General features: G+C 40.4%; 1 protein-coding gene across 2 annotated transcripts in view; it reads left to right on the forward strand.

The window, feature by feature from the left end:
• DCC (DCC netrin 1 receptor) overlaps positions 1-27,262 on the forward strand; it is a 572,411-nt gene that overhangs the window by 279,522 nt on the left and 265,627 nt on the right. For both annotated transcript variants that reach the window (XM_052778515.1, XM_052778516.1), the window contains exons 4-5: positions 5,034-5,184; positions 5,544-5,680. In XM_052778515.1, coding sequence (XP_052634475.1) covers positions 5,034-5,184; positions 5,544-5,680 — 288 coding nt within the window. The remainder of the gene's footprint in view (positions 1-5,033; positions 5,185-5,543; positions 5,681-27,262) is intronic.

Consider the following 27,262-nt stretch of genomic DNA (forward strand, 5'->3'; position numbering starts at 1 on the left):
GAGAAAAAAGATTAATTCAGGACCTTTGCCTGCTGCGGAGTACATATACGTCCTTAGTTACATCACAAAATATCTCGGTTACTCCATTAACAACCTATAAAAAGGAGATAAAGCGATTTATCCTAATACAGCTTTGTGAAGGTGTATATGTATTTTTTTGCCAATAGTGTGGTATTCTCAGATATCAGTGTAATGGGGACTATTGAAATCACACATTTGCAGCTCCTATTTGTGGTTTTGAATTTCAACGATGTGTCATTGATTTAACGAGCATGGAAAAATATGTGTATAGCTGTACCTCATTACTGCACGTTGTGTGCTCAAGAAAAATGCTAAATATAAAATGAGGTTTGGCTTTGTTCGGGGAAAATAAATTCTTACAGCTCACCGCTTTATAATTAGTTTTAGGCATATCCGTTCATTCTTAAACATTAATTTATAGAAATTTGTTAAAATAAAATCAGCAAATGCCAGCAAGGCGATAGGTGCTCTGCAGGCTGGGGACTCGGCGTAGCCCTTGCTTCCAGCTGGTCCAGCATCAGGCTCCGAGCGTGCGGGTGGCCGAGCGCCGGCAGCGATGGGGGTCTGTGGCCCGTCGGTGGGAGCAGCTTGCTCCGCGGGGTCCCCGTCAAGCAGTTTGCTTGAAAAGCTAATGCTGAAAAAGACCAAGAGGTGTCCTGTCGCATCCCTAGGGATGGGGGCACGGGCCGCAAATGCCGTGTCAGTGCATAAGAGGTGAAATCGTGGCTGAAATGAAGTCGGTGCCTCCAATGGAGCCAGGGCTTCATGCAAAGAATTTCTCATCTGCTGAAGCTAGTCCATAGTTGGTTGATTATGTGGGCTTGATTATAGTGTGCAAGTACCTTGTCAGGGAGAATACACGGAGTGCTCTTTAATCAAGTGGAGAAGGGCATAACAAGAGCTTGGATATCTTTATAATCAAGACTGGATGCCTTCCTGAAGAAGGCACTTTATTCAAACATGCTTTTGAGCTCAGGACGGGTGTGATTCTGTGGCCTGTCTTAGACAAGAAACAAAATTTAATGGTCCTTTAGTCTTAAAATCTCCTCGCCCTTTTTTTCCTTTCTCTCTAATATGAAAATCTAATTTGATGGACCAATCTCTCTTATTTCTCAGCTGGAAATAACTGGTTGCACTGGTGCAATAATAAGTAATTTTACCAGACAAGTCTGAATCAGATACTGAAATGGCTGCCTGGGCACTAGATGTGTACTGCTTTAAGCCCACAAAAAGGCCCGATTTCCTCACAAGTGACTGATGCGCATTTTTGTAGGGTTTACTCAGAACATGTTTAGTGACTATTTTTTTTAATTGTTTCATTTTTTTTTTTTCCCCCTGACAAGCATAAGTAGCTGTGCCACCTTCAGTATAACACTGTACTGCAGAGGTTTGCAGTCTGTGGTCCCACAGACTTTTTGGTCCATGAATTCTTTTAATGTCCAACACCATTCCGTTGTTCGGGGTGCATCTCAGCTCTTTGGGAGGAAATTGTGGATGTCCACCCGAAGGAAAGGGTGCCTTTGGAGACTCCTCAGTGCTTTGTAGGATTATGGTTAAGTAATTGTAGCTTCAGATAACACTGCCTTTCGTGTCCTAGTTACTGAGCTTTGGTTTTAGACTACTTCTGTTTTTCGGAAGGTGGCACAAAGCCAGAGGTTGTGATATGCCAACTTTAATAGTCTGTGATAGCATGTCAGTCCTCCTTACTAACTAGCCTTTTGTATCGTGAAAAGCTGTCGTTTTCTTCTTGATGCTTAAACAAACTTGTTCGTTATCCCATCCAGACGCCTCTGGTAGTAAAACTGACGCTAGCCTTCACCGCAGGGACATAAGGGCTGGCGGCAGTTGTGGTTCGGGTGGCCGTGTTCGGTACGGTGGGCGCTGACTCCCACCCGTGACGCCCCGGGGCACAGCTGCCATCTCCTGGGAGGCTCAGCCCTTGCTAGGGACTTGCCTGAATAACGTGCAAGTTCTGAGCTTCCTGGGTTTGAACCCACAACTCTCTCCCTCCTCTTGTTTTCTGAAAAGAATAAGGTATTTTCTTCTTTTTTCCTTCCCGTAACAGGTATTTTCTTCGACTCTTTATGTGGCTTTAAGCCGCACTCTCTATTCAACTGGAAATGAAGCAGCAAAACATTGCTTCACAACTGACACGTTTGGTTTCTAGCTGCTTTTGAGCTGCGTTTCCGGATGAAAGAGGGATGTAGAGAAGATGCCACCTTTTCAGCTAGCAGCTATATCATTAGGGAGTTCAGAAAAGGTCAAATACAAGCTTAGGCTTCTGTTTGTGAGTCTTGAGTGGAGCAAGAGCTGGAAACGAAGAAGAGCAGGCGACAGCAGTGCTATGGCAGAGCAGGGACCCTCTCCCTCCTCCAGGCGATGGGGCATTTCTCTGCAGAGCAGGTGAGCAGCAGCCAGCTCAAGGCAACGCCACGGTACAGGCACAGTTGGCTGCTGGAGGCTAAAGGAGGAGAATAAGTGTTGGAAAAGGGAGCTAAGCAAGAGATGAGATGATGATTATTAAACGTAAGCTTTAGTGGGGATAAAAGCGGAGAGATGTTACAGGGATGTGTAGTAGTGGTGTCTTCTCATGCTGAAATTATATGTAGCTACCCATTCCATACAAAACTGATTTGAAATACATTTTAGCCTAAAGCGGTTTTGACAGTTTTAGGTTAAGTAAGAGATCCCAAAACAATAATTAAAAATACTTACCTACCTTTGAGTCCATCCTCTGTCACCTACCATTATTGTCTAATGATTTGAGTCGCAATCTGGCGTTGGACGGTGACTTTCCCCTTCCAGTGTTCAGCAGTTTCTCATGTTGGTACCCTCCTAGTTTAAACTTGGGCTTGGTCTAGCTATCTGCCTGCGTACCTTAACACTAACAGTTTTGCTTTCATTAGGATGTTCGTTCAAGTATGTCCCTTGGGAACATCCAAAATTTTGCTAGGCAAATTACAGAAGAGAAGAAAAACCCCAGATAAAATACTTTTGTGTTTCATTTTGGTTGAAGTATGGTGTTGATTTAATCTGTGCTAGGTATTAACTGATCTTCAAACTGTTGGCAGTGCTAGAATGAAAACATTATTTTCACTGGAGGAGTTAAGACAATGGCGATGTCTCATTAACATTATTTCTAGTCTCCAATACAACAAAAACGTATTTCACATGACTGTAAAATGTGAATGTGCTATCCTGCTTTTTCCCAAGTACAGAACAGCAATACGTATTGAGCTGCTTTTGTGTGGTTTAGGATTTTGCAGCTTTGTCTAATATCCAGGCTATACCAGCTCTGGAATCCCATTTATTCTGGATGTATTTGAAGAACCCTCTCAGCCAGATGTATTCTACTAAAGCCTATAGTTTCAATTATCAATCATCTCCTTTTCCTGCCTTCAAATTTAATCTTCATTGATGTCATTTTCCCTATATTTTTATGGCTGTGCTTCTTACTGCTGCTCACATCTTCCATCCTAACCGAGATCATTATTTTAATCAGACAACCTCTTTTGTGGTTTCAGAACTAAGTGTTTTTGAAGGGAAGGAGACAGTCCTGTATTAAGAACTGGATGCTATCTGCAGACTTTGTTTGCTTTCTGTTTTTGCACATCTGTTTTCATCTTTGCACAACTGACTTTAAAAAAAAAAATCAAAACAAGCAAAAAACCAAAAAAAGCTTTGGTTTTCTGCTAGTTAGCTCCTATGTATTTAATTGCATTGTATTTAATCGCTAAGGTGATATATGTATTTGTGGTTATTGCAAGAGATGCCATGCGATTCACAGGCCAAAAGCATCACTGCGATCAGCTAAAATGTCTTCACAGATTGAAGCTATTGAGTTGTGTGTGATAACTTCTGCATCAGTTGCACTTACTGAGGGCTGGAAATTGCACGTTCATCTGGTTACTGTAAGAAGTTGAAATATGCTGCTGTTGTAAATCCGTAACAAATGCACGCAGCTAGTTACAGTTTCTTCCGACTTGTATGGGAGAACGAGCTAATTACTTGGAGATGATACTGGAAGATCTTATAGTTGTTAATTTGGTGGGAACATTCACTTATATTGCGTATTTTTTTATGTTTGTGTCAGGAAACAAGGAGTAATGTTTAATGGCTCTAGTCCAGCACATTTGTTTCAACATCTGTGATAAGAAAATGAAGTCCTTTCCAAGAGAAGGAACAGACTCATTTAAAAAGCAAACCAACCCAACTGATTTCCTTGGTGTATGGTTCTGTTTGCTGGTATTTCAGGCACAACGCGTGGGTTTTGGGTCTAGGTTGTCACCCGAGTGTGGGTTGTCCCCTGGTCAGCGGTGATCCACCCATGCCAGTCAGAGGCAGAGATTGAGCTCACCCTAAAGCGGGCACCCTGAGCTCGGCTCAGCTGCCCACAGGTGGATGTCTGGGGCTGGCTGAGACTGCTGCGGACACCTTTGGTCAGGCAAAGGAGAATTTGGGGCACTAACCTTTCTACTTATTCCTTCTCGATTCAGACTTTTCAAGTTATTTCATTCTTCGTTTTCTGTGTTTTCCTAACTTGAAGCTTTCCTTCTCTTTTCTCACCTGCTGCGTTTATGAACTTCCCTCTTGCAACTCCAAAATAGTGTCATTAATCCAGTACCACTCTTAACCTTATGTGTATTTCTGTCTTCTTGCCATGACTGTGCCTTTTCCTGTGGCTTTCCAAGACCTGACTTTAATACCAGGCTGTAAACAGTCCTTTCTCACTTTCCCAAAAGCTGGTATTTTTCTGCCTTCAAATTGCTCCCTTGGGTTCAACCTGTAAGCAGCTCTAAGATTGCCATTTGATACACTTTTTATACGTCTGTACTATGATTTTGTATTTTTCCCATCAGTAAGAATCTGTGAAAGCTGTGGTCTCTTGGGTCCCTTATTGATCAGTCATTTCATATTCCTCATCCCCAACAAAAAGAATGTTTTGTTTGGTTTTTTGGGTGGTTTTTTTTTGTTTTTTTAATGGACGATACTGGTTTCTTTTGCTCTTGTAGATCCAGGTTTGCACAGGCAGCAGTTTTTCCTGCAGCGACCGTCAAACGTGGTGGCCATGGAAGGGAAGGATGCTGTTCTGGAGTGCTGCGTTTCTGGGTACCCCCCTCCCACCTTCACGTGGCTGCGAGGAGACGAAGTGCTTCCCGTCAGGTAGCTCAGTCCTTCATGGGTCGTGTATCTAACAGTATGTTTCCTTGAGCAAAGTACAGGCAAACCACTGAGTAACGTTTCAAATTCAGTGGGGTGGATTTGGAGGCCATGAGATTTTCCTCCTAAATAATGAGACTGGATGTGTCTCTTAACCTGCTGCTATAACTCATCTCTGCGCCAAATCCGAGGGTGGAATTTGATCATAAATGTCACCTGGCTGATATTTAAAATGGAAGTGCAAAGCTATTAACAGCAAAAATCACAGCTGAGAACTACTTACAGCATAATTTACTGTGTGTATTTTTCTAGATAGAGATAGCGCCTTAACACACTGTGGACATGTGTTATCCATGTTTCAGGTCCAAAAAGTATTCGTTACTGGCTGGCAGTAACCTACTCATATCAAACGTGACTGACGACGATTCTGGGACGTACACGTGTGTAGTCACCTACAAAAACGAGAACAGCAGTGGCTCTGCAGAGCTGTCAGTGATGGGTGAGTACATGAACTACGCCCACTTTCCTTCTCCAAGAACATTTTTAATTATTCCCTTTTCCAGAGTGACTTAATTTTCAGAACTCCAAATAGCTGCAAACTGTACAAGTCCCTTCCCTGCTTTGATCAGGTATTCACACCCATGGAAACCAAGTCATGTAAACCCTTGAATACCTCCCACTGTGCCCGATAGCCTTGCTGTTGCCAAACATCTTATGGGATCAGATGCTAATTGCTACTGCCTTCTGTACGTGGTCGTTTCCCTTTATTTCTCCTTCCTGAAACCTTATTTTTGGCATTACAATGGGTGTCCCTTTTGTGCACGATGTCAAGCTCAGCAAGTTGAAAATCAGGTTTGTAGCTACTTTTTTTTTGTCATGAACAGTCAATGCGGTAAGATAAAAATCAATGTATTTAGTGCCTTCTCACCAAATTAACAAAAGTCCAGGTAAATTCATGGAAGTCCTCACTGACGGTGATGTTCTGAGGGTTCCCACTGTTAAATCTTGTGAAAGCACCCTCCCGACAGAACCTGCTTTCCCCCACACTCCTTCCTCATGGCAAATGTTAATGGAATCCAAAATATGTTTAAATCTAATAGCTGCCTTTTTTTCTTTTTTCTTTATTTAAACCATTGAACAAAGGCAGAGTACATTAGTGTTATTCAGTCGGATCTAAAGAACAACATAGTTAATACTTAGTCAAACAGTAACATATGTCAATGTGCTGTTCATTTTGCATTCTGGCTTTAAAGCTTATGCGTGAAAAATACTTTCATTAGTGAATAGAGCCTTAATTTGGATTATAGGATATTCAGTGCTTGTATAACAATATCCTTTTATCAAGCCATAATAAAATATAATTACTACTGGTGATGGAGGGTTCAGTTCTATTTCTCTAGGTACATTAATGTAATACATTGTTTTACCGGATAAAAATAAAAATGTGGCTTTATAATTGTGGAAGTCACTTATTATGGAATTGGTTTTGTTAAAAGGAATCAAATATAGAAAAGGCAGGTAAGTTGTTGGGCAGTATACTTTATTTGCCTTACTGAAATATGTTGATTTCAAATCTAGTGTGCAGCAGGTGACTAATTGTTGTTTGAGAAGTAGAAATAAATTACACTGATATTTCTCCCCAACAATAGATGACAATATGTATTGGCAAAGGCAACTGTGGCTGGAGGATCATTGCACAGATTATTGTATAGATCATTTCTGACCATGCAGTTCCCGTTAAAATTAATAGGAGTTTTGCATCTAGGTCCTTTACCTTCTGAAAAATTTATTCTTGTCTGCATTCAGTCTGTAATGCATCTAGCTTTGGCTTCATTATGCCTTCTGCTGTGTGTCATGTAGAAATTAAAGGTACATAAATTTTCATGCACGTTGAGAGGTATGTGATGGCAATGTGACTAAGGATGAATATAAGATGATGAAAATCTCCAGGAGAAGACGACAGAATGCTAAGATAGTGCTAAGCATGAAAGTAGACCCACACAAGATGAAAGATGCCACAATTACTGATTCTTTGCAGTCTCAAGGGGAAACCAAAACTGCATTGCCATGGCACAATGCGGTTGTATTCACCCTGTTGGTAGATCAAAGATTTCTTTGGTAAAGTACCTGTTCACATATGGAATTCACAAATACAGAACAAATGAAAAAAAAAAAAAGGAGCTGTAAGTTAGGCACCAGATTAACGTACTTTTTTTATTTTCACGAGTAGATCACTCATTTGTGACAGACTTAACTGAAAATGAAACATCATGTTCGTGTATGTTTGTATTAATAACAGAAAATGTTCAAAGGATTCGAAGGAAATTACATGATTAAACTGGAGAGATGATGATAGCAATCCCCTGATCTCTGTCTTTCCAGAGCAATATACCAGGGCTACAAACTTGCTCAGAATCTGTTTGTTGAATCCATTCTTACCAGTAGGAAACTCTCAAATGCACTAAAGTTTCTCATGTAATCGTCATATCTCATAAACAGAATAATTAATTGATAGTTTTATTGTCTTCATTGGCTAGATACAAATGCAGATACTTCTGTGTGTTTCCTTAGAGTTAACATGCTTGTTTATTTAACAAACTGTAAATTGCCTATCAGTATTTTGTTGTGAGACTCGCATTTTTTAATATTGATGTAATCCTTTAATTGTAAATGTATCTGTAGTGCAAAGAGGAATAAATGAGACATTTGCAGTCAGAGTGCAAAAAAATAGTCCAATAATTATCTCCTCTGAAGTCGGAGTAGACGACATCAGATCAAAGTTAGTTACATCACATGGTAGCAAGATGCTTTTGATCTTTTAAATAATGAGGCTATTTGCAAGAAACAGTGTGTTTCACAATGGAGTTCCTATTAGTTCTTTTAAAGAGCTAAAAATAACCCTGTGTTGGACATAGGCCTAAAATTGCAAGAGGTGAATGAATTTGCAAGAAGAGATAATATATTTTGCTAAATTTTGATTTTGTGTCGTGGCCTTTTTGGCAAGATTTTCAGCACAGCTCCCTGTGTAATGAAAATTAAAAGGTCCGGTGCAGATTACGTAGTTACTACATAAATCATCTACATGCTCGGTAGCTTTAGAGAGCTTGGTGTTTAAACAAATGTTTGAAGATGATTAAATGTGTTAACCAGTGTCAACTACAATGATTTTCTAAGTATTTTCTAGCTTTCAGAAGTGTATTTGGGGCTTGTTCCCTTTTGGCCTCTGAGGGGTTTTTTTTCCATATAGGTTTTTTGGTTTGTGTTTTGTTAAGTGAGACTGAAAGTCTGCTTAGCTGGTTTTAGCAAAGAAACCCCCTACCCCAACTCGTAAGCATTCTGAAAGTGACATAAACCCAGAAAAAAGTTTTCCATACCCTGTACCTACTTGTGGGATCTCACTTATTGCAGCCTGGTTTGGTGATGGGATAAACGCCTGGGATTTCAGGTCCTGGTAGAGATAAACCCAGTTTTCTGTAGGTGCTCATAACTGAATTGATAGATTTGCTGATATGCTGTCATACATAATTTCTTCTTCTTCCTGCTCAGTATTTGGTTTGTCCCTTAATTGTATCAGCAAACTATAACTGTACAGATACAGTAGGGGAAGAGTATTGCATCTTCTGAAAGTTGAGAGGTTTCTCAACTATTCTTTGCATAATAGTGCCTATATTCAGAATTATGCTATCAATGCCTTTGAATTGGGCAGCTATTTTTAAATGGATCAAGATTGAGGTAATTTTTTTTTTTTTTCAGTTTTCTTTTCCAAAAATGTCCCTTAAGGAGGAACAGAGAAGGGAACAGTTTTCCAGTAGTGTTGGGTCAGGAATGCTGGTCTGAGATGCCTTTAGGTCACTGCCTAAAGTAAGAGAAAGTAGCAAAAAGCAAAAAAACCCTGGATCGGAAAGACAGTGTTTGCAGAAAAAACACTATTGCTAACTTTTACTGAGCATCCATATGTATAAGCTACAAACGATGACTGCAATTTGGAAGCATTTTTTTCTATGCAAATGCCTTTTACTAGGGAGTTTTTAATATGAAGTGGTTTTAGCACCAGTTTTGTTTGCCATTGCAGAAGAAAAGCTACATCAAAGGTAAGGCCACGTGAGACAAGTGGCTTATAGAATCACCTCAGTCTTTTTGACAAGAATGAACGATTGTAAGCGCCATGCATCTTGGTCAAATCAGTTTTATTTCTGACTCTGCTGCATAAATTCCTGTAGCAAAATGGTTATTCAGAGATCAAGGTCATGGAAAGTACCGAATAAAGCAGGCGTGGATCACGTTGTTGTGTGTGAATCACTTAGGTAGAGAGTAGTATTAAGAAGGAAGCCTGCATCACCATAACATGGTTTGACACAGCAATGAAAGCATGAAAAATGGGAAGCCTTCTAACGTTTCCTTTGTGAGCGCTGCTTAAGCTGATCTCGCACAAATGGACCGGTCCTGAAATATTTACAAAAGCAGTTATAGTCTATTGATAATGTTAAAAGTCAAACCCAGTGATGTACCTTATTGGTACATACTCATTGAAAAATAATTTCCAAAATACAGAAGATTATCCACTGTTATAAACCTGTAGAGAAGCAGGCAGATCTTCCGTGGATGGACATTGCAGCAGCTCTCCAGAAGCTGGTGAGCCCAAGAAAATCTGAGTAACCTGAGGGTCTGTTTCTCTATGATCCCACACTGTGGGGTAAGTTAATTTTGCTCATGTCTTGCTATCTTGTTGAAGAAACCAAGCACAGACTAGGCTATTTAATTATCTTCCGCTCCGCGTTTATAGTTCTTTGTGGAACAGGGCATATGTATATGTGAGCTGGCAGGATAAAGCAGCACGGTAATCGATGACAAATCTCATGATGGTTTACTTTAGGCAAAACTGAGACAAATGAACATAAAACCCAATCTCTCCCCAAAGCAATCTCTCTCCCATTCATTTTCCTGATAAGTTTCAATACTGAAACGTTCCGTGTGAATGGAAACATTGATACTGTTCATTATATTGCTTGCAGGTATAACTTAGAGCCTGTGACATGGCAGCGTAGGTTTTCCATCCCCAGAGCTCCTCTGTCAAGTCAAGCAGACAGAAGTGTCCGATGTGGTGTTCGTATGTCCTTTCCCAGAAGGTTGATGGAGCTGAGTTTACCTAGTTCTCACTGAGGTGAGAGAAAATTAATGGTACTGTCACCTGAAAATATGGAAGTCAAATGTTTCAGTTAGGCTTTGGGAAGAGTCTTCTTCAGGGTATCAGTGTGGGACAGGCAACCCAAAGTCTGTTGGAAATACTGGATTTGCCTGCTGAAATGTCACCAGGTTTTCTAAGATGAAGGTGCTGGACTAGATTAGATGGATCAATAACTTTCTATGTTCACTCCCCTTTATTTAGAGAATTTTAAAAATGTATTACCTAATCAATAGTGTTCAATGGCTTCACAGAAGCCAGTCATATTTTTCCATCCAGGAAGAATACATTTGGAGAATGTTTTAAAATGAATTTTATGCAACTGAAGCTGAAACATTTCCCTTCGAAATCAGTTAGCTACCATTGCATTGCTAGCAGGTAGCATGGTATGGTTGCACGGTGCTGAATACAAGTAAAATAATGTTATGGGAGTACCCTATAGGTGATCTGAAAAGGTTAGCTACTCACTTCAAGGATTTTTTTTTTATACTTAAGAAGTTAAAAATGACAGTACTAGCAGAGCTGCGTAACCCTAGGACAGAAATGATGAAGTCTTGGCACTCACGAGGTCTGTGCTGGCATAAACAGTAAACTGCAAAGTACTGCGTAGTGCCACAGGTTTTCTATGGCAAAGCTGTCTGAGCCCTGACAGGTTTTTACTGCAAGTTCCTCTGTTTCTCCTGGTCTCAGATTTGCTTTGCCTTCTGGAGGGGTGCAATGGAAAGGAGGAAAAACATAAGGGTGGCAACAGTTTCAAAGGATGGTGGGGGGAAAGGGGCTGTCCTTGCTGAGGCTGATGTGTGAAGAGTATTTTATTAATAGGACACTTGAAGGTGGGGCACACGATAGTATATGCATAGCTAAATGCCTGGCACCTCTGCAGTCATGCTGAGTCAGTGCAGCTATTGGAATCAGTAGAGTTTTGCAGAAATTTTTGCAGTTTTTCTTTTACGTGTGAACATGCTCGACATCTTGATGTGTTGTTTTGGGTTTTTTTTAATGTATCTTAAACTACATAAAGCAGTTCAGCCAAGCGGTCCGAGCAGAATGACTGGGTTATCCAGCACCCCCAATGATGTCAAGAAACTCATGTCATGACTGAATGCCCTTGAGACAGACAAAATATCTGAGTAGGTGCAAGTGCTAACATCACCGCTGCAAATTTAAAGCTGATGGGGTTATGTGTTTTTCCTTTTTAAACAGTGTTATATTAATCTGTGGAGCTTCCCATCAGGGTATAGCATTGGGACCAAGAGATTTGTGAATTGATTTGGGATTTGGCATTATTTTATTGGATATGGGCGTATTGAACATGAAAGAAAACAGGATTTCAACAGTCTCTTCTGTGTGTCTGTTTTTATATAAAAAGAAGATACATATATATATATGTGTCCGTATATATATTTGTGTGTGTGAGCTTCAGGGTTGACTTAATCCTTTATGGGAAGAAGCATCCACTTCTATATAATAATATAATTATAATATTATAAGCATGCATTATTCTGTACCTATTTACGACAAAGTTTCTCCCAGCTTACTGTGATGCTGTTGACGCTGGCTAGTGCTGGCAGTGAGGCTGGACTGGAATGAACAGCGGTCTGATCTTAGAGAACTTCCATATAGGTCTTTTTTTTTTTTTTTTTCTTTCCCCAGTCCTCTTTGATGTCTTATTTTGCTTTTAGAGCAGTTTGAAGAATTTGTTCTGAGTGATTTTCCTTTAATGGGGTCTGTGAATAATGAGGTGAATGCCTACTTGCAGGTAAAGGGAAGCTCATCCTGGTAATGGTGTGTGATTGAAGGACAGTTAGCTAATTTTTATTGCCATGAATGGAATGGGCGTTGAGTGCCTAATTCAGACCATTCTGGAAATGTAATTCTTGTCAATGTATCATGAGTATCAAATACTTATTCGGCACCTGACACTTGTAAAAAGCACTTGAGTGAAGCTCCAGTGTTGCCATTTTCTGATAATGGTGTTTAAATTCAGTCCTATTAAAAATAAATATACCTAACAAGCTCTGTGATACCGATGCTCACTTGGCTGATCATAGGAAAATTGCCGTGTCTGGGTATGATCTACAGGTTTATGTTTAAGGGAAGAATACTTATGCAGAAATCCCTTTGAATCCACAGGAGAACGGATGTCGGAAAGTTAACTCTACCAGATCTCCGCAGAGTGCCATTTTTAAACTTTTAATTTTGTGGATCAGCTTGCAATAGTTGCCGAGATACCCTGCCAAATGGCGTGTTAAAGAAGCTATTTTCTCTCTGACGAGGGAGGTTTTCTGCTGCCAGAAACATCGAGCGCGGCGGTGCGTTCGTGTGCGGAGCCGTCGCGGTGCCCGCGGGCTGATTTGCTCCCGGGGCCGCGGAGGGAGTCGTGCCGCGCGCAGTCCTGCTGGTGTAACTCTTGAATATAGGTAGGGTGGGACCGACGGAGATGTTCTCCAGCCCAGCAGGTGATGGCGCAGTCCGCTGCCCCAGCTACCTACTTCAGCCGTCTTCCAACTTAAGTTTTCTGTTTTGGCTCTAGGCTCTGTAGGGCTTTGCGCACATTTCTTAAAATTGATTTTTTGCTTATGGCCATAGGTGCTAAATGAGATTTAGAGAAGTGCCTAAATAACTTTGGGAGCCGGTTCTGACCCTGAGCAATACCGAGAAGCTACTTACCCTTTGGAGACAGAAATCTTTTTATTTTTTCTGTTTGCTTGCTTGCTGCTTGGTTTGGTTTGTTTTTTTTTTTTTTTTAAAATATGACCTTGAGTTGAGTAACATGCAGGCAAGCTGTGAATCGTGTGTGCAAAAGTAACTGTTAATGTGGACTCAGTGTAAAGTCTTTGGACTAAAATCGTGGGTTAGCTGTTGTGGGTCGGCTTGACCTTCAGCGAGGTTTGGGAGCTGAGGTGCCCTTTGACAATCTCCTTCATAGGTCCAATGCATTTATCGAAATTTTACCACCAAATATCTCCTTTAGACTTGTGTTGTACAGAAGGTTTTCGAACAGTGTTGATCTGTAAACCTCAAAGTGGAGGATGGGGCACTTTTGCATTAGACATAGTGGAAAAGCTTAGCTTCAGTGATAGGACTGAGCCATATAGGATACCAGAAGACTTACAGCTGCTATTTCCCCAACTTTTAATGTATATTGGTATTTCAAAAAATACATGTTTTCTTTATAAATGTCCTGTTTTTCAAAAGCACTAGACTTGTTACTTTGTAACTGTATAATTGTTGTATAACACTAGTTACTGCATTTTGGTGTTTACATTTAAGTATGAATAAGTCTGTCTTTCTGAGCATTAGACAGGATAAGATAAAACAGAACAAAGCCCAGAGAAGAGGTGTATTTTCTTTCACTGTGCAGTTCCTTAGCAATAGCATCTGCTTGTAGCATTCAGCTGTTTCTGTGAACATCTAATAATAACGCTAGGAATCTTTCATAGCATGGTATTATAATTAATATATTAGCATGGTTTAGCACCATGCTATTTCCAATAAGGAGAGCATGTTATATACTTTCAAAAAAAAAATTGAAAATGACAAGTAAAGAAGACTCAACTGAAATGAGTTTCCCCATATTGCTGGCTGGATTTGAAAAATAAAAACAACAGATGTCTACATACATTTTAAACAGCTTGCTGTAAAAAACCCAAAAAACAAAGCTTTTTTTTTTTTTTTTTAACTAAATGTTTTAAGCAGAAAGCTTTCTCGGAGAGGAGGGGTTCCCAATGCTTAACCTGACCCTTGGCTGTTCAGCTCTGACTTTCTAGTTTGTTTCTTTGTCTCAATGGAGAGAAGAGCTAACAGCTGGGTTACTGCTGAGGACGATCTTTTATCTCTTCTACTATAAATTGAGAACTGCATGAATATATATTGTAACAAGAGAAGTGGTTTCTTTTGCCCTTGGAGTGGTTGGCTCTCTATTCCCGAGCTCTCCAGAGTACTTTCTGCAGCAAAGTGCTTGAGAGTAAGTCACCCTGATACTTTTGATAAGGCAGTCAAAATATGTAGATCTCATCGCAAAGCACACTCCTGTCATTTAAAAATAAATAATTGTTTTGGTCTGTGTATTACAACTTTTAGTTTACAAATGTGTAGTTTTTAGGAACAGGTTGCACAGGTAGTTATCAGGCATGTTTAAATGAAAGCAGATCCTGCTGTGGGGCAGTGGGGTGGGCTATGATTTCTCAGGGTCCCTTCCAGCCTGATTTTTATCATTATTAGCAGAGTAGTTTTGTTGATGGAGGGCAAAACCTTGGGGTTTTTGTTTCTGGTTTTGGTTTTGTGTGTGGTTTGGTTTTTGGGGGTTTTTTTGTTTGTTTTTTTTGTTTGTTTGTTTTTGAAATGTCACATCTTTAAAATCATAGTTAGAGCAGAGTTTCACAGGTAAGAGGAAAGTTGGCATTGCTGTGCTTACACACCGTTGCGATTCCCTGCACTCTATTTATAACACGAGATGAGTGGCAGCGTTCATTAGACCTTTTTTTGTTCCTGTTGCCTTCTGGCTCTCGTTTGATTCAGCGTGACAAGAGTGATTGGCCATTGGTTTGATTAATGGTTATAAAAGGTCCTAAATGAAATGAATGGTGAACTGCACTCAGTTATGGAGTAGTTCCCATTAAACTACATAGTTAACACGAATTAATGCAGCTGCCAAAATTCAATTATTAAAAAAGAAGGCAGGAGAGCGTCCAAGACTGAAAAATGTCTGTTACTCATAATGAATGTGTCTAGTGCTATTCCCATGACTTCTCCCAGCTTTTGCTACTCTTCAGATTCCTAAAAGTGTTTTATGTTGGCTTCAGTGGTACACTTGCGGCTTGCTGGGAAAGTATTTACAGCTAACAGTGGTGGCGATCTGTTAAAACCGCTTGGGACTTTGAGACTACTCAAATTCAGCATGTGAAATATGTATATTCCAGTTGCGAGGGAGAGGGTCTCAAAAGTCTTTTGAGCAAATGGTTCCGATTAGTTTAACTAGAAAATATTGAACAGAGCGTAGAACAGGCTTCCTACGAGGTGGCTGGGTTAATGTGTACATTTATTAGCTTAGACAAACAGTTTGCTATGCCGGGGGAAAGAGCAAACTCAATTTAGACACTGGCTGCATCATCGTTCATAGGAATTGCATAAACAAGCTGGCACTGAATTCGCTATGACTGCTAAATAATTGCGGCTTTTGAAATAACAGGATTTCTTTTTTCCTGCTGCCCAAGGGAGATGTTCAACACAAGCACAAGTTCTTTTTCCTAAGTATATTTAGATATATAGTTACACAGTTAACAGAAGATTACTCTTGTTCTTCTTGTAATTCTGTATATTATTGCAAAGTCTGACTATGACATGGTCCTGGACTCTAGAAAAGCTGCTGAAGTAGCGAAGTTCTCCACTGGAGAATGAATGCAGCTGGACAGTGCGTGGTGATAGTATTTATTATATACACACACAGCCACTTAAAATTTCTGTGAAATACAACTTCACTGAATATTAGCTCCAGCAGCGGAGTGATGTTGAGGATACCGACCACATCACCTGAGCAAAGTTTGCTTTATTCTCAGCTATAGAGCAGCTACAGGTATGTGAAGCAACCACTGCCCATCATGTAGGAAGGGCTAGAAATATTAAAAGCACATTCGGTCAAAGCCAGATTTTAAAATATGCAGTATTTCTAACAGACTTTTTAAATAACTTTGACTTCAGTTAGTTTTGAAGGACTTGTATGGCTGACATGATTATTTTTTTTTTTTTGTCCCTTTTAAACCTTGGAGGTGTATTAGATATGCACAGCATGGGGTTTGTGAGCAACATTTTGTCACAACTTATCTAATTAAAGCATAGCTGTAGGCCAATTAGACATAACCGTGAGTGTTTTTAACCACCTTTTTATACATAAGAGAAGAATTCATGAACTTGAATTTGTTTTCATGGAGAACATAGTATCTTCCAAATAAACTTCAAGGTTTGTAAAATGGAGTTGAAATGTTATTTAAAAATGCTGGAGCTTTTTATGTTTCGGAGGCGGTTGAGTTCAGTATCTTGTCAGAGATGATACCCAAGAATTGAAGGTAAATCTGTGCAGAAGCTCCTCTTTCGGGCAGTTGGAACCTGAGCTCTGGATCAGAATGAACTTGAAGTAAAACTTCACTTCTGGTGTTTGTAAAACTGGACTGAGAGGCAAGCCCTGAAAAAATGAGTAAAAAAGCTTGCGTATTTTGGTTCTCCATGAGTTTTGTAAAATTGTGAATGAAATAGCCCAGGCTGCTGAGATGTGTAGTGCTGAGACTCACACAGGTTTCAGGTTTGGGATAAAAGGACTTGGGCCTTGTTGCTGTGATGATAGTCTCTCTACAGAACTTTTTTCTAGGACCTTTTGTAAACAGCCAGGACAAGAGAAGAGGAAAAATAATATAAATATTTCAGTCAAACCATTGTCTTCATTTGCATGCAATTTTGGAGGAGAAAGAATTGAATTGAGATGGGGACGAGCTCTCATTGCAATTGTTAAGCTATTTCCCTCTGACGCTGGTAGACAACCATGCACAGAAAGGAAAAGTACAGCAAAACCAGAAAATGCAGCTTTTCTTTCTAGTTCTGACCTGTACTCATACCCTCTCTGGGTAGGACCGTACTGCTCTATCCATCGTTGAGACCCTTGTCCAAGTGTCAAGCTATTTTTAAAATAATTATTTTAGCTGCCAATTTTAAAGCGGAAAACTTCATTAGAAAAGATCAGCTGTTTGGCCAAGTTGGACTTCTGAAGGGAGGGTAGAAGGAAGAGGGGGAGGCTTGAGGATGGAAAAAAGCAAACCCGCAGAGGTGAGGAAAGACCTGCAGTGCTTTTGGGAACACGAGATCTGGTTTGGGTGGTGTCTGGGATGGAGCTGTGTGTCCTCTCCATATTCAGGGTCTTTCTCAGGCTCCCAGCTCGTTGGCATCGTTCTGGAGCTGGAAGCCATGGGGAAGGTTAGGACACTGGCATTTTCCCCATGAATCCAATCTTCCTTCCAAAACAATGTCTTCAAAATAGATCAGTCCAATAATCTGCATTTCTATTAGTTTTTCCACCAAATTCAGCTTAGTAAATTGTACGTCTGTGGTCCTGTTTACCAGAATGCAGTTAGCACAGTCTCACAGTGCTGTGAGCTGGGCTCTTTTAGGCTATTTTTCATTTCTTTGTTTAACTTTTGAACCTGCCTTTTATAAATTGCTTACTGTACAAAAGATTAGTTGGACTTCTACTGCATTGAGCTGCTTGAAACGTAGGTCTCCACAAAACAGGATCTGTTTGAAGTCTGAAAATTAATCATTTATTAATAGGTACATACCATTGTATTAATTTCAACTAATATTTTTTGTTCCAGAAGAAGAAATCTCAGAGGCTGCAAGTTGATTAAGTTAACATGGGGCCTGTGGCAACTGTATTTATTTTTCCTTCTGCTGTTTTTAAATATCAGAAAAGTGTATTCATTCATGGTGCAGATGCTTTTGATACTCAAAGCAAGGAAAGTTTTAAAACTCAATTATATGAAATTGTCAAATGCTGTTGAGCAGTGTATCTTTTTTTAAAACAGCATTTTGAATATTTTTTCAATAGCTTTTTGCTCAGTTGGTTCATCCTAGTCATCTTTTCTTTTCCTTTCTTTGTTTTTACATTCCTGCCCATGTATCGTTTGCCTAAGTCTTCAGTCTCTAATTCACGCTAATTTGCAGCGTGGAAGATTTCTTTGGTCATGTCTATGTACCAGCACACAGACATCTATCTAGTAAATATGCTCTTTAATGGGAAGTTATTTCTCTGGGACCTCTTAAAAATCTTTAGTTATTTAACTTCCATTTTCCTGTTCCTCTTTCCACTGATACGTATGGATTAACTGAAGAAGAGTTGGCTATTATGTGCAGAAAGTTTACTTTTTGAAGATGACAGAAAATGATTGCCTTTAAAGAAAAATGGAAGCCATCTTTTTTTCTGTTAAATCAGGTTGTTAGGAAAAAGAAGGTCAGCCTGTGGGGTAGGAGAGGGTATGGAGGTAACTCCCAGATGGAGCAGGTTCCTGCTGGACACCTCGTGTGTCATCTGTTCCGAAAGGATTTTCTGAACTCCAGGGATGGCAGGAGAGGCAAAGCCCTTCAGAAGAAAGCTTGGTATTTATTGCATGCAAACGCAGAGGATTGCAAAGCCAGCAGTTGTACGTAGCTGGCTCTATCCAGACTGTTACTGTGCCTTATAACTAGGGAAACTACAACTCGGAAAAATCTTTTTGGTGCCCACCTGCACAGATCATTTCTTGAGAGACCTTGGACAAGCCAGTGCTCCCTGCCCTTTCCCACGTAAAAACCTGGTGTCCTTTGGGAAGTGTAAGGTGCTACTTACTTTGTGAGTATGGATGCTGTAATAACTATTCTCCACTGATAAAATGATAAAAGAACTCGGTCGTTTTCTTTTGCAGGCAGTAGCTGTCTGAGGTGCGATCAGACGTGATCTCTGAGCCCTAGGCTGGAGCCGGCGGCTGCGGTGCTGCCCCGGTGTGAAGCGTTATGCAAATGCTGCCGGACTGCTGACGAGGCCAAGCCCGTGTGTCGCAGAAAGGTTAGGAGAAGCATCCGAAAGATGCGTTTAGGGAATAATTATAAAGATAGCGGGAACTGGGCAAGAGCAGAGTCATGGAAACCACCGGAGGATGAAATTTCAAGAGGAGGAGCGTGGCCAACAGTTCTGGAAATCATTGACAAGATCTGTGGACTAGAAATAGCTTCCACATTTGCTTTTCAGTGAACACTAAAGGTTGTAATGATTTCCCCACTGTCTTTCCTCCTCTGCTGTACAAGTAGCTTGTTTATCACAAACCCTTTTTTTTTTTTTTTTTTTTTTTTTTTCCTTTTGATTTCCCATTAGCAGTGTCAGTAGAAAAGGAGTGGAAAGAAAAACAACCCTGTTGGATAAAGGGTTAAAGCTAAACTGTTCCACGCCAAATTTTGTCTTCTGGAGTAACGGTTCCTTCTGCAGATGCTGTGCCACAGCACCTGCGGTACACTGCAGCCTTGTTTGGGGCTCATTCTCTTAAAAACCCACAGCACTCTTAGATAATTCACAGCTTTAAGCAGTCCCTGCCCTGGAGGCCATCAGTTAATGGTTAACGGGGACAACTTGTCCTTGCCTGTGTCCTTTTCTAATATTTCTGTGGATAAATAGAAGCATTTTCTAATGTGAGCATTAGGTGCATGAATTGCCTGTTGAGTTCTGTTTGCCAAACAAGCTGGAAGTTTCCCTTTGGTACTGTAGGTGCCACTGAAAAACAGAAGTATTTCTCTGTGAATATGCAGTATGGATCTGTTGCAGAAAATCAGTGCCAAAGGTAGGTGTTGCAGGATGGTGGGTATGTCTGTGCTGGGGATGGAGGAGCTTCACATCATCTTGAAGAGAGCACACGCTGTGGTAAATGCACTGTCTTGTATAGAAGCCGTAATATTTACAGGTAAATACCTTTGTTCCATTTAGGACCTCAATTTGTAAAATTGGAAAATGGCCATGGCCTCTCAGTTAACGATAAAATTTTGGTTGATGTAATCCATAATTATAAATGAATTTGGCAGGTGGAGCTGGAACAGAGACAGCCTTGCCTGCGGTATGTTTTCATGCAACATTGTCGCGGGCAGCTGAGAAGATTGCATCTATTAAATAATGGCGCTTTTCTAAAAAAAAACAAAACAAAAAAAACAACCAAAAAAACAAAAAACCAAACCCAACAATTTGGACTTTTTTTCCCGAAAAAAAGCAAAACGAAATGGTTTGCTTAGAAATACGTATTTTAAAGCCAAGATTTTTGCAAATGAGATTAATATATCAAATTATTTAGGAAACTAATCATGTTTCATATCAGCCTGTCTGTATGATATTTTGAATGCATGAAATGCTTTCCTAGATGTGTAAGTTGATTTGCCTGCACCTTGCTCTGGTGTTTCCAGTGGAAGAGCTCTTCATATTGACTGACAAGTACGAAGAGATTTAGCATTTTCCCAGTGAGGGTTTGGATTTTGTTTTACTACTTAAACTTACAACTGAAACCATAAAAAACATCTTCTAAAGCAAAAAATCAATGGTTTTGACATGAGTGGCGTGAAGAATGTATGGGAGTAAGATTAGAACTAGCCATTTCCCTCATCCTTCAGCTTTGGCTATAATAGTTAAAATTTGATGCAGGTTAGTAATGATGGGACATCACTATGATCTTGCATCCCAACACTGTATAATTTTGTAGAGGGTAGGAGGTAGGAACTGCTCTGCCTCTGTGGCCTTTCCTCACGCCCCTGAAGAAGGACTTGGGGCTGACCCTGCTTTTTTGGGTGCTGGTTGTCGCTCAGCCTTGGGACGGTGGTGGGAAACCTGTGAAGCTGCCTTGCTGTCCGTGAAAGGCTTTATTTAGCACCATATACAAGCACAAGTCATATCTGTGAAATAAAATCATCCTGTGAGCATGTTTGTGGGGCTGGTGTACTAATATGTTACTACTGCTAAATGTAGACAGGGGTAAGTCACTATTTTTTCTCTTTTCTGGTGGTGGTCTTTTTGGGGGGAGTGGAATGGGAAGGTGTTGTTTAGTGTTTTTTGTCCCAGAGACATTTCTTTAATAGCTTCTACTGAGAAAACTAATTTTCTGTATTATACTTGACTTTTAGCAGAGCCGGTTCAGATCTTTTTTGCGTCTACTGTTGCATTTATTCCAAGCTCTCTATTTAAGAGCCTTCACGTCCTGATTGATTAGTTGCTGTACAAGGTGTCACAGTTTTGCTGCTCCCTGGCTATCCGTTGGGAGTAACTAACTGTGTCCCGAAATCCCACAGGCTCAGCACCACTGGAACCACGGCCGGTTTAGCACAGGGGATGTCCAGATTGCTCTGTTTCCCAGTGAGCTTCTAGCCATTCCCAGTGGAAACCTTAGAAGAGGGCATGGTTTGGCTGACTCCTGAAAACAGAAAATATGCCAAGGGACTAATCTGAGAGAGATCACACCGCATCCCTATGGTTTTACACAACCAAAATATCCACCGAGATCAGCAGGAGCCTTGTTTGTATCAGACCAGCAAGGTTTGAATCTTTATCTTCAAAAGAGAGGGATAAAAATTCCGAGCAGCTTATATGTGTGTGTGATAAGAGTGTCTTTGTGAGGGGCTCATGGATAAAAGCTCTTTTTCAGAAGAAGCCACAATCTAGCATAGTCTCTTTTCCCTTTTTCCTGCTCTTCTGTTTTCCAGTCCCCCTTCACACAGCATCCTCTTTGCATTTGCCTTTGGCCCTGGTAAGTTCTTCTTAAAGGCAGAAATGATATTTATTCAGCGTTTGTAGTTAAGTCTGCTTTGTGTCTTTGTTGTGCCACATTATCTTCAAATGCATCATTGAATCCAATGTTGAATGTCTCTTTAGCTGTATATCTTTTTTTATGCGGGGCAGCAGACTGTTAACTTTGCTTCATCTGCATTCAAAACAAAATGAAACTGAGGAGGAAGAAGGAACAGTTCAGCTGAGGAGAGAACGATTAGCAAGCAGGGCAGTGCTAAACGCCGAGGCTCGTACTTTGCTCGTCCCTGCGCATCAGTCCTGCAACCCTAATAATATTTCCCAGGACTGCTTCTCTGGCGTCCGTGGTGTCAATCGACTAGTAAATTAGAAAGAACGGATCCAAAATGTTCTGGTTAAGGGGAGAAGAGGCATCCCCACCTTATTCCCCTGGGATTTAAGGATGGTGAAGTGTCCCCTTGTCTTCAGTGTGCTGATGGGGAAAGGGAGGATTTGGTTTTCTTCTTGCTGCCTTTCACTTCAGGGAGAGGAAAGGGGGTTTGCGTCCCACATGTGGACCTCTGCTGAGCCCTGCTTGCTTCACCTGCTGGGAGGATGGTGGTAAAGAACTGGATCGTGTCTGGAGAAGCAAGAATACAAAATGCCTAGGCGTATGGATATTTGGAATGTCTGATTTAGATTTAATATTCCTATCCTTAGCGTATTGGATATAGAAAATGGGAGGAGTACTAGAGATTCTTTTCCCTTCTAGAACAACATTTTGTCCTTTTACTCTTAATACAAGTGCTTGCCATGATATCTGGGCATGTAAATACAAAACATTATAATATCTGGATGTCAAAAACAATACTTGAAAAGTTCATAAAGAAACTCTTTATTTTTTTAACGCTTCATCTTTGGTTCAAGAACCTCAGCCTTTTATAACAAATTAAACCTAATTAGCAAGTCCTTAACCTTTACAAAAAAAGATTATTATTTTTTTCTGAAATCATAAGGTCATATTGTTTGTGTTTTTATTAGACCTGAAAAAATACTTCTGCAATAACAAAAATGCAGAAAAAATATTTTCCTAAGATTTTTCTCACTTTTTTTTTTTTCTTAAAGTGAAGCCTAACAGAGCTGAGTGCTTTGCAGATCTTTCTCCAGTGTGTTTCACACCTTGGAAAGGGCCCTTATTTCTACTTTTTGTGATAAAAAATTCATTACTGCTTTAGCAGTAGAGACGCACGCATGTGTAACTGCGTGCTTCTTGACACACCAGTGTGACTGTCCTGCTTTTGTTAGTTCTGTGTTATCTCTGCTGTTGTGGTGATTTGTTTTTTATTTGTGGCTGCTGTTGCGTATAATAAAACAAAGAGAAAAATGCAGTCTAGTCCACAGATATCTAGAGAGAGGAAAAAAATAAGGAAGCTTTCTGATGTCATCGATTTTTCTTCAACAAGCAGCTGCTGAAAACATAATTTCAATTAGCAGGTTGACTAAAATAAATTTCGTAGGTATCATGTTCATCTTCCGATATTTTACAATAGTTTTCTTTGTAGATTGTAAGTAACAGGTGACCTTTTTGAATAGCGTGCTGGAACTCTGCAGCGTGTGGCGCTGTTGAAATGAGCGTAAGGAAACATCAGTCCTTTAATAAAAATAATAAAAGCCGGATTTAAATCAGAAGGGCTGCTAACAGGTTTGTGCAGTGGCCCCTTGTGCTGCATTGCAGTAAGGGCAAGCGGAGCTTTCACTTTACGTACCTGGCTGCCAGCTTTTGCTCCGGGTCAGTACAGGTTTCCCAAAGGTCCTGCATAATATTTGCCCCCATCTCAGATAATTTTGGATGTTACGGATGATGTGTGATGCCTGTGTTTGACTCGATTCCTACCCTTATTCATCAGCAGAATTTTCCCCCAAATGATGCTCGTTGCGTTGAGTCTCATTCACCTGCTGACACAAGAAATGCGTGCCCTACCGGCGTGAGTCAACCCCCTGCCCAGGATTGCAGTTTGAATACTACACTTTGACCTGGACAATTGCAAATTAAAGATAGCTTCAAGGGAAGCAGACATATAGCCCCAGATTTACCTGCTCAGCTGTTCCCCCTTGATTTGGAAATAGTAGAAAGAGAGGTAGCCTGGCACTGCACCATGGCCATGGCTGGGGTATCGGTGCTGGCGTGCAGGTGTTGAACTCTGTGAAAAGGGGTATATATTTATATCCACCATGTCCTGTCCCATCCAGAAGGACAGCATTAATTTTTGCAATGTCCTCACTCCATCTAAAGGAGTGTCTAATATAAGAAGACTGAACACAGCTCATGTTCCACTAGGGTTATTAGTGCATATAGTTTATATTCATCTAAATAAAGTTGTGTTTTGTTGTTAAGCCTCCATACAAGCCATGTTTCCTGGCCAAATAGAAGTGGATTAGAGCTGAAAAATACTTCTGCTGGAAGTTGACAATCCGGGTAGATGGCAACTTAAAATATGCAATAAATCAAGCGTGCCAGTATCTAAGCTTTGAAGTAGCTCTGTGTTTCGCTTACTCTTTATGTAGAGAAGAGGTCTGAATACTGCAGCAGTTTTCCTAGAGCAAGTACCAAAAATACCCTTCACTCCAGAGGCAGCCTGGCCGGGCACTGGGAGGATGCTCGAGGGTGGCACCTGCATTAGGGGTGTCCTGTGGAACATGGTGGTGTCACGTGAATCTGGGAGAAGGGGGTTCACCCTCTGCACCCTTGAAAAAAGCTATTAAAATCTCCTTAGAAGAAGGTAAAGGTTTTCTCATATTTCCATTGGTAGAACAAGGGTTTCCAGTTCTCTGTGGGTTGGCTGAACCAGTGGTGGGGAATTAAAATTACTAAATTCCTGGAATCCAGGTGTCTTTGAGATGGTAGTTTTTAAGTTGTCTTTCAAATACTTGAATTGAGGTCACACAAAAAAGACCAGAGTTCAGTCCCTGGGAGGCAAATATGGGCTGTGGTTGATCTTTTTATTTTTTTCTTTTTCCCTTGACTTGCCTAGAGCTTTGAGTTTTTAATTCTTGTTACTTCCCATGAAGTGTGGAGCGTTTCTAAGTATGAAGAACGTGGTAGCTTGCTGCGTGTGGAAGTGTTCAGAGTAATAGAGGGAGTTGCACTTCGCCTTTGTTTACGTCTCATTTAGGTACAGAATTATGGTTTCAGGTATTTAACGTGTCGATCATATGTGGCCGGCTTTATCGGAAACCCTGAAATATCAGCAAAACACATGCGGATGTGCATGTCAACAGACTAACAGACTACCCTGCAGCAACGTACATGCTTTTTAGATATTATGTGGTAACATTTCTATTAATTTAAGTAACTCTGCTTTACACCTGCCAAATTTGTTTGAATGTAGCACTAGCTAAACCTTTACTGAATCAAATGTTTTAAATCAATGAAAAAATGACAAGATCAGTCATCCTTTTAACAGAAATGTCAAACAGTGACCTAAGGACAAAAAAAGTTTAGAAGAAATGCAACAATAGGCAGTTTGTTAATATAAACACTTTAGTCCACCTCTGAACGGAGTACCTTGGCGTTTCCAGCACTCAGATTCAAAGGTCCATCTTGACTGTCAAGATTTTATGCTAGTGAAGAAACAAATATCAACATGATGAGAACTCTCGCTCATCAGATTCCCATTTGAGTCTGAGACTGCTCGAGGAGAGATTTCAGGCTCATGAGTGTTGCTTTGTTGAATCTTTATCTCCTCGTAATTTTTAAATCTCAATACTGGCAATTATCACTTTGTCATTATTTTGACTGCAAAATACAGATGAACATTGCTTCTGGCCTTGAAACTAAAAATACTTTGCAGGCTGGGTGGGGGGAGATGCCGGGAGAGCTCCGGGTCCCCTGCGGAGGCAGGTGGAGAGTGAAAGCACCACCTCGATTACAAGCCTTCTTTTCCCTGGTTTGTCATTTCAGAGCATCCACCTGGAAATTGGGTTTCCAAATTGGCAGCTGTCATTAGCTGCTGGCACTGTTAGTTCTTTGAGGTTCGGTTTGGAGCTTTTTGCCCTCTTCAATGTTTGCTGGGGAAAAATCTGGTGAAAAATGAACTCAAAAAGTGGAGAGGTGAAACAAAATTCAGAAGGAGATGTGCAAAGTACTGCTTTAGGTATGAAGCAAGCACTACACACCGGGATCTGAACCATCTCTCATTCTTCGTGCAAATCTGCGTTAGAAAGCGTTTTAGAATGAAACGCTCATTTTCCAGATATTCAGGAAGTTCTGAACAGCACTGTGAGTATTTCCATAGGCTCTTCTGTGCTTTAAAGCGTGATGCTGTCAGTGTGTGTAACACATTGTTGTATTCTGTAGGTCTGCGTGTTGGTTAAATTTAGTATTTTGGTGCTTCCTTTGTAGGATTTTCCCTGGGAAAAATATAATCGATACCTGTGGGTGTCTTGACTTCTATTTCTCAGCTTGGCAGTAAATCCTCTAGTTTTTCGGTGTATGGGACTTTAGCAACTCCTGTTTTTTCAAGACCGCTTCTATAAATATAACATCATCTCCATGTCATGGAGGGAGGTAGGCAGGGTTTGTTGGTGTAAGGGTTTTCCCCTGGCTGTATGATGGGTGGGGGTTTATTCTGAGTTGTGATTGTCGAGTTTGTTAGAGGTAGGTGGGTAGTTAAGACTGCACTGTCAGAAATAAGCCCTTCAAGAGCACCTCACATATTACTATAAATTTGAGTGTGACACTTGCCTTTAAAGTACACTAACTCAGCAAGACACATCTGAACTTCCGAACTTGACAGAATTTACGGAAGAGGGAAAAAGAAAATTAGGGAATACCCAGCACAACTTCTTGTCAATGCAGGTTTGTGGATTCTTAACTGAAAACTTAGTTTGCTGGAGATTAGTTGTAGATCTTGGCTGGTGAAAAGGCTTTGAGAATTTCTAAGATGCCAAGCTCTAGCATACAGACCAAAGGGTATTATATTGCATCTTCTGAAAGTAAAGGAAACAGCAATTAATAGAAGTAATTGTTGGAGTGGGAGGCGCATATATGTGTTTGGGCATGTGGGTGTGCATGTATGTGTGTGCATGGAGCCAGCTGGGAGTCTGCCTGTTATTAATTGGGTCATGCATAGTCTTTCCAGATCCAGCTTTAATGGGAAAGTTCAGAGCAATGCCATAACTGTGTAATATACAGAATACTATTAAAAATATAGATTTCAAATGTTCTGAAAGGAATCTTATTGCAGCATCTGTAGTTGGTTTTATTAAAAGCAGTTTAAATTCCTCTGCCCGGAGCAGTTTGGAATTACAGAGATGGGCTGCAGAAATTTACATTTTAATTGAGGCAGAAGACAAAATAGGGCATGGCACAGCATTCACACATTACCAGAAAGAATAAATAAAGATATGTATCAGCTAGGCGAAAAGAAGTGACTGGTCGTTTTTCACTGCCTCCTGTGCTATATTTTCTAACAGTGCAATGAACAATACTGGGCTTGTTTTGTTTGCTTCATATCAAATTGCAGCAACTAAAGGTACCCCTATTAAGGAAGTTGGTTATTTAAAACACATTGTAAGACTATAAGTATTCTTTCAAAAAACAATAGCAGGGACCCAGCAAAAGGTAA

The sequence above is a fragment of the Harpia harpyja genome, chromosome Z (genome assembly GCF_026419915.1).
Source record: "Harpia harpyja isolate bHarHar1 chromosome Z, bHarHar1 primary haplotype, whole genome shotgun sequence".
In the NCBI taxonomy this organism is placed as follows: Eukaryota; Metazoa; Chordata; class Aves; order Accipitriformes; family Accipitridae; genus Harpia; species Harpia harpyja.